This window comes from Galeopterus variegatus, unplaced genomic scaffold, assembly GCF_000696425.1.
Source record: "Galeopterus variegatus unplaced genomic scaffold, G_variegatus-3.0.2 Scaffold25438, whole genome shotgun sequence".
NCBI classification, from domain to species: Eukaryota; Metazoa; Chordata; class Mammalia; order Dermoptera; family Cynocephalidae; genus Galeopterus; species Galeopterus variegatus.
Window position 1 is genome coordinate 1332 of NW_007751549.1, and position 7942 is coordinate 9273.

At 36.1% G+C, this 7942-nt stretch overlaps 1 protein-coding gene across 1 annotated transcript; it reads left to right on the plus strand.

The window, feature by feature from the left end:
* Positions 1-1854: 1854 nt before the first annotated feature.
* On the plus strand, positions 1855-7259 carry LOC103583657 (glucose 1,6-bisphosphate synthase; the record flags this gene model as incomplete). Its single annotated transcript, XM_008564916.1, has 4 exons — positions 1855-2022; positions 2459-2565; positions 3529-3613; positions 7176-7259. Coding segments are annotated over 4 exons (444 nt in total), but the record flags the coding sequence as incomplete, so codon positions are not given.
* Positions 7260-7942: the final 683 nt, after the last annotated feature.

The following is a 7942-nucleotide window of genomic DNA, read 5'->3' on the forward strand; positions in this document are numbered from 1 at the left end:
ACCAGTAAAGATGCTGCAGTGAACATTCTTGTATCAATACATCTATTTGTTCATATGAAGTTATTGCTGTGGACAGAGAAATCTATGGACTAAAAGACATGTGCAGTTTAAAATTTGATACTTGCTGTAAAATTTGACACTCTAGATAAAGACTATCCCAATTTGCAATCCCACTAACAGTGTATGACAGTGCTGTGTACCCTCTACGCATGAAAAGTACATTCAATTTTTGCCATTCTTATGCCTATCTTTAAATGTTAACCATCTCCAAGTCTCTTTGACCTCTCTATCAAATCTTAAGCATTGGAATAATATGATAGTACCCCACATATTGTTATCATTTAGATTTTTCTTTTCATAACTATTCGTATGTTTACGTAGGCTGTGTATTTGTTAGTGTCTACAATTTGTAAAACAGAGAAGTCCTTGAGTCTAGGATTAAGCAGATTAAAATTTCAGTTAATCTCATTCACCTTCTCATTAGTTTGGCCATGTACTGTGGTTACTCTCATTTCCACTATAACTAGAAAACCCTTTTGTTTAAATTATATCTTAGTATATTTTTATGTCTTTACAAGTACAAATGTACTCTAATATTTAGCACTTTCAGGTGCCTTGGTTTATCATTCTGAGTATTTATTATCATTATATAGTCTATAGATGCAGAAGATGTGAATGGTTAGTACGGACTAAATCCATACTAACCTTCAAGAGAGAAGTTGTGTTTCACTTTATTTTCTTAATACTTGACTCTCCTAAAAGGAAAATGCTGGAAAATTCCACTTAAGTTTTATTTTTATTATAATTATATTTCTATTTTTTATTTTTTTTCCTTTTTGTCTTTTTTCGTGTCCGGCAACGGGCCGCAACCCTCAGTGTCACGCCCATACCGGACCGGGACCAGCAACGGGATCGCAACCCTCGGTGCTGCGCCCGCCCCTCGCTCAGCCAGTGAGCGGGAACCGGTCTGTATGTGGGATCCGAACCCTCGGCAGGAGCACCACCGCACTCCCAAGCGGCGCACTGTAGCAGTGCGCCACCAGGCCGGCCCTATTTTTATTATAATTATATTTCTATTTGAAACCTGCTACTCTTTTTTGAAGCACTGTTTTCAGTCATAGGTATCCTTGAGATTTATGAAAATAAGTTAAAGTACATGCCAATGAAATATAGAATCCTAAACTATAGGTGTTGGCATGCCCTACCTCCCAAATCATGTTTGGATTGAATTTTCATTCATATTCTTAACTAAGTCTACACTTGACACCTACAACCTTTTTACAGACAACTTGTACTATAGATAAATGAATGGCTTCCTATGATTTTAAAGAGTAGTAAGGCTTATCTGGTCATTTTGAACTACAGAGGTTTAGGTAGGTAACTGGTAGACATGTTTTGAAGGCATTAATCCAATATTTTCCATATTTCTCTGAAGTCTTAATATAGATTCTAATTTTAATTGATGTCTTTCTTTTTGTGGCTGGCCAATACAGGGATCCAAACCCTTGGCCTTGTGTTATAATAATTGATGTCATTTTTGACTAAGAGGTTTATTTTGGATCCATAGCTCTTAAATTTAATAAATTGTTAAAAAAAAAAAAAGAACATTCTTGAATATGTTATTAAAGTGCTATAACAATTAGAGACATGTAAATCACCCTCAATAGACCTCGGCTCCTTTGAGGACTCAGTAAATGGCAGGTATTATTTTTATACATAATAATATTAAAAAGTAGCATTGTGGAATTTATAGTGAATATAGAACCTTGCAATATATCCATATTGGCCCTTTAGAAGGATTTAATATTAGGACTCTACTTGTGATCCCCATTAAATTTTAATACTTTTTTATAGAATCCCAAAACAAAAGAGCAGATTGAAAATCTGTTACGGAATGGGATGAACAAGGAGCTGCGAGATCGTCTTTGTTGCCGAATGACTTTCGGGACTGCAGGACTTCGTTCTGCCATGGGGGCAGGGTTTTGCTATATTAATGACCTTACAGTAATACAATCAACACAAGTAAGTATTATAAAGTATTATATGTGTACTTTTTCCTCACTCAAGTTTTTGCTTTATAAATTAGGAAGTGTCTTTCTTTAAAAAAAAAAAGGTTTATGTACAGGAAGATACTTTCATGTAAGTAAAAACTACAGACTAAATTCTGACCGTTGCTTTTGCCCAAGATTTGTGTATCTTCAAGGTCACATTGGATTTAATGATTACTAAATCAATGTTTCTGTGGTATTAAATGTATCTGAAAATCCAGGAAATGTCATCTCACATTTTGGACATAATGTAGGAAGAGTATTGCACCCACGATAGTAAACATGGGCATGAAGACAGAAGTCAATTCCCTAGGGGCCAGTAAGTTGCTCATCAAACATAAAAATAAGAGATTCTAAGTCATGTAAAATGCGTTCATCAGGAACTAATCTTTTGTGTTTATTTACTTCAGGGGATGTACAAATACCTTGAGAGATGTTTCTCAGACTTCAAAGAGAGAGGCTTCGTTGTTGGGTATGACACTCGGGGTCAAGTAACTAGCAGCTGCAGCAGCCAGAGGTAGAACATTAATTGTATCAAAGATTAAGTCGGAGTGGAATAAAACATTAAAAAAAATTTTTTGGCCCAGTAGTAGGATTTCTGAAACAGGGACTGTCAAATAGAAGTGTGATCACATACTAATGTTTATTTTAGAGCTGAAATAGAAGAAAGATAAGCTTTAGATTTTATAGAAGGGAGTAAAATCTTAAGGTATTTAAAGTTCATATTTAGAATGACATCATATCTTACATTATAATTTTAATATTTTGGTAAAGGCACTGGGTAGGAGTAATTATATAGCTTGTATTCCCTCATTATAGTCCTATTTGATTAATTTTAGAGTTTTTCATGAATAGATAATCATGATGTAGTGACGCATTTTTTCAGGGAGTAATTATAAATATTGGTTTTACCAGTCTCTTATTTCACTTTGCTCCATTCTTTTTGCCTTTTGCAGATTTTATTTCTTATTAAAAGAGCCATCAAGGGGCCGGCCCGGTGGCGCACTGCTGCAGTGCGCCGCTTGGGAGCGTGGTGGCGCTCTCGCTGAGGGTTCGGATCCCACATACAGACCGGTTCCCGCTCACTGGCTGAGCGAGGTGTGGGAGCAACACCGAGGTTTGCGATCCCGTTGCCGGTCCCAGTCCGGTACGGGCACGACACTGAGGGTTGCGATCCGTTGCCGGACACGAAAAAAGACAAAAAGGAAAAAAAAAAAGAGCCATCAAAAGATGAATGAGGAAAAAAGAGGAGATTGAAATGTCAATTCTGTTTATTGTTCAGCTCCTTTTTTCAAAAAATCTTATTTAACATTTTTTATGTTGGAGCATGAAGCTTAAATAATCAATGATTATAAGAACTGGTTGTGTTAGGCTACTTTATATTCATAATAATTGTAACATAGAATATTTATTATGTGGAAGGTTGGTTTTAAAAATTACAATTATGGTAAGCTAAATGAAATCTCCTTTTTTTTTTTAGGCTTGCTAAACTCACTGCTGCAGTCTTGTTGGCTAAAGATGTTCCTGTGTACCTTTTTTCAAGATATGTTCCTACACCTTTTGTAGTAAGTGTGTTGTGTTAGTGATGCTACAGTTTGTTGCTCTCGAAAAGATTTCTTAAATCAAGTAGGATTCAAATCTTTGTCATGCATATATTTCTGTATTGAGTGATATGAGGGACAAAAGGAAGGAAAACAAATTTTGCTTTGAGTTTATTTTCATTCAGTAATCATTTGTCAAACCACCTAAGAACTTGATCTGTATAAAAGTTGACTAGTCCACAGTCATGGTGGGATATTTTAATACTCTTCTTTCTGTGGGGTATACATAAAGCAAATGTATTTCACAGGGCCTGGTTTTCCAAAGCCCTGCAGTTTCAAATATTAACCTTGCAAAAGACAGGAAATTTTCCCCAGGCTACGGTCTCTGTTGTAAGATAAAGAATTGTAACACAGCAAGGTTGCTGGCTCAAAGACAGACAGGTTACTGATTGATATGTAAAGATACTGGGAAATTGCTGTAAGAAGAGAATGTTCACTAAGATCAAGTTTTTGTTGGCAGATGAACTTAACTTCTTGAAAATTGCATTATGGAATGTCACCTTGCTTGTTTTACTGAATGTTACCAGCTTCTATTGTTAAATTTATTAAACTATACTTAACAAAAACCCCACCTATGTCCTCTTCCTGTAACTTCCTGGTCTGGAGAATAAATGCAGGAAGAGAACCCCAATTCGTGGTTAATTTCCCAAATGGAAGGAATGCCTCTATCTTGAGGGTTCTGGGAGATCAACCCCTTTTCGGGGCTTCTCACTGCTCAGAAGAAATGGGCTTCAAGTAATCTTTGGCAGCTCCATCACCCAGGGGAAAAAGGATGACAAATCCATGGGAATCAAAGTAACACTTTCAGAAACTGATTTATCAGGAAGACAAAAATTATTAAGGATAGATTTGAACTGTTGGGCTTGATCTGGTGTGGGTGTGGGTGTGTGCGTGTGTGTGTATGTGTATAAAAACCCTATATTTGGTGATGGTAGAATATACATTATTATTAAGCAGAGTCATAAATGAAGTCTCAAAAAATGCCAGGGAACTGCTTATCAAGCCATGTACCTGGACCCCAATGCAATAAAATTTGAAATTAAAAAAGGCCCACAAAATCCGTTTGGAATTTTAAAAACACATTCATAATAATTCAAGGACTAAAGAAGATATCATAATGAAGATTAGAAACTACAGGCAGTTCTTGCTTGACACAGAAGTGCAGGGATGTAAAGACAGCTGTCCAAGCTAAAACCATGCAAAGTGATCTCTATAATCAATGGAAAAAATAATGATTGTTCCATGATCATTAATTTTTTTTTTCCAAAACATTAAAAATACCCTTACTCTTGGTTAAAAATATGTAGAGAAAGGGAAAAAATTGTAAAATGAATATTTTTTAGCACATTGTAATTTAAAACATTAGAAACATTGAGATCTAAAGTGTTTTGTTTCTTTGTAAAAAAAAAAAAAGTTATTAAGAGGTTGAATTTTTTAAAAAGCACGAGTAGTGCTTCCTTCTCATATAACAAGCAGGGACTCTTTTCTATGCCTTAGCAATTGTTACACACATTTCTACGTTTGGATCAGATTCCAACATTTCATCCTTTGTTACTTTCAGTGTTGTGAAATATCTTTAAGAGTTCTTTAATGTAAAGTTTATTTGCTGGTGTCACTTCCTCTAGGACATTTTCATCCTTTTCATCACAGCCCATTTCTCATTTAGTACTTATGTTCGTCTTCCCTAAACTCCCCTGGTTGCATATCTAGTCTCTTGAATAGTAGCAGTGTCAACATTCCCAGCTATTTTTTCTATAACTCCATTTATGTTTAGTTCAAATTCCCTTCCACCATTATCACTTTTTGTTTCTTTGCTGCACTTTTATCTTTGTTGGCCAAGTCCCACTTTCAATTACCCATTTTTGTAAACTCTCATGTTGGTTTATCACTGGGAGACAGGGAGGCAACTCAGCTACATGCTTTGCTGTCTGCGTGAGAGCTGAATAACATGCACAGTGACCAATCACTGATAGACTTTAAAAGAGTGACATGATTGGTCATGGTTCATGGAGGATCTGTTGTATACATTGTGATTTGTGGACTGAAGAGCTGGCAGCCAAGTTTGAACTTGATGCAGTTACTCACAATTAATACACCATGGTAACTGAAAGTTGAATGTGCTGTTGGGAGATCGGTGCTATTTAATGAAAACATGGTATCAGAAATTTGTGTATATTGGAACTGTGCAAAGCAAGGACTGCCTGTATTTAAAACTGAGCAATAATGGAAACAATAACTACCAAAAATTATGGAATATTAAGGCGCTACTTAAAGGGAAATTGATAGCCTTAATGAATATATTAGGAAAAAAATGTTTAAAAATTATGAAATAAGGGCCGGCCCGGTGGCGCACTGCTACAGTGCGCCGCTTGGGAGCGTGGCGGCGCTCCCGCCAAGGGTTCGGATCCCACATACAGACCGGCCGCTCACTGGCTGAGCGAGGTGTGGGCGCAACACCGAGGATTGCGATCCCGTTGCCGGTCCCGGTCCCGTATGGGCGCGACACTGAGGGTTGCGATCCGTTGCCGGTCACGAAAAAAGACAAAAAGGTAAAAAAAAAAAAAAAAAATTATGAAATAAGCCTTTAACTTAATATGTTTGTGCAAAACAGAATAAATCCAAATAAAGTAAAAGGAAGGAAATAATAAAGGTATGAGGAAAAATCAAGTAAATAGAAAATAAAGAAAGAGGATATCAACAAAAGCAAATGCTAGATCTCTGAAGAGACTAACATAAAACTCTGGAAAGGGTGCCAAGGAAACAAAGAAAGAAAGCACAAATAAAGATATAAAAAAGAGTGCACAATAAATACAACAGAGATGAAGAAAATCACAATATTCTGAACAACATAATGCAAATAAATGTGAAAGCTTAAATGAATTAGCCAGTTTCCTAGAATAACAATTGATGCATCAAAATTGATAGGAAATAGATAACCTGAATAGACCCATAACTATTAAATAAAAATTATTATACTTTTAAAATCTTCTCATTAAAAGTACCAGGTCCAGATGATTTTATATGTAAGTTTTACCAAATATTTGAGGAATAGATAAGGTCTCTGTAAACTGTTCTGGTGATTTATTGGAAATATATTTAATGGCTCAAAGAATTGAAGTAATTACTAAACAGTTAGCTCTAATGAACAGCAGAAACCAGGGAGGATTCAGAAATCTAGACCATTTCTGTAGGATTCTGATTGTATTCACCATTCATGTCTCCAGGGTCTGGTGGAGTGTCTGGCATATAGTAGATGTTCATTAAATATTTGTTAAATGAACAAAAGAATAAGAAATGTTTACAGGACTAAATTAAAGGAGAGTAGGGGCAGAAAGCCATTCAGTCTAACAGTTAGATGGTTATTGAATCCTGTGTTTTGGGAATGGAGCCCACCCAATGAACCTGGAGTCAATGAAGTCATTTATACCATAATGTCTTTTCCTGTTATTTAATCAAAGCTATTCTCATGTCAAATGTATGAGTAGCTAGGAAGCAAAGTGGAGTTATGTTGTTGTTATTTTTTCAGCCATATGCAGTCCAGGAGCTCAAAGCAGTTGCAGGTGTAATGATTACTGCATCTCACAATCGCAAGGAAGACAACGGATACAAGGTAAACCCTGGACTCCTGACCTTTGCTTATTTTACAGTTCTTTTTTTTATTCAAATAATATGTTCTGAGTATATTTTCTACACTAGGGAGCAGGGCTAGACATTGGGAACAAAAAGAGAAAACCATCGAGGCCAGCCCTCAAAGAACGTGTATCCATAACAACCCTAATTACTTCTCAACATGTACAATTACAGAAGTCTCTTACTTGGTCTTTTTACTTCTAATTTCCTTGATTTCTCTATTGATCCCAAATCCATCCTCTCTACCATTTCAGAAAAAAAGTTACATTATTCCAAGAGCTCGAAGAATGATGGGAGTTTTCTGGAAGAGAGCCAGACCTCTTCTTGACCTCACTCTCCCCTCCCTCTGATCAGCCAGATGATCTTTTAAAACATAAACAGGTCATAGCACATTCCTGCTTAAAGTTCTTCAGTGGCTTCTCCTTCTTTGAATAAAACCCAAACTCCTTACCTTGGAGCTTAAAGCAGTCTGCATGATCTGTCTCCTCCGTACTTCTTCATTTCATCCTTTTTTCTGTGCTCAGTACGTTCCAGTCACACAGCTGTTCCTTTCTATTCCTCCAGTTCCTTCAATATTCCAGCCCTTTGTCACCTTTTTTTTTTTTTTTTTTTTTTTTTCTTCCTTTTATTTTTTTTTTTTTTCTTTTTGTGGTTTTTTTCCCA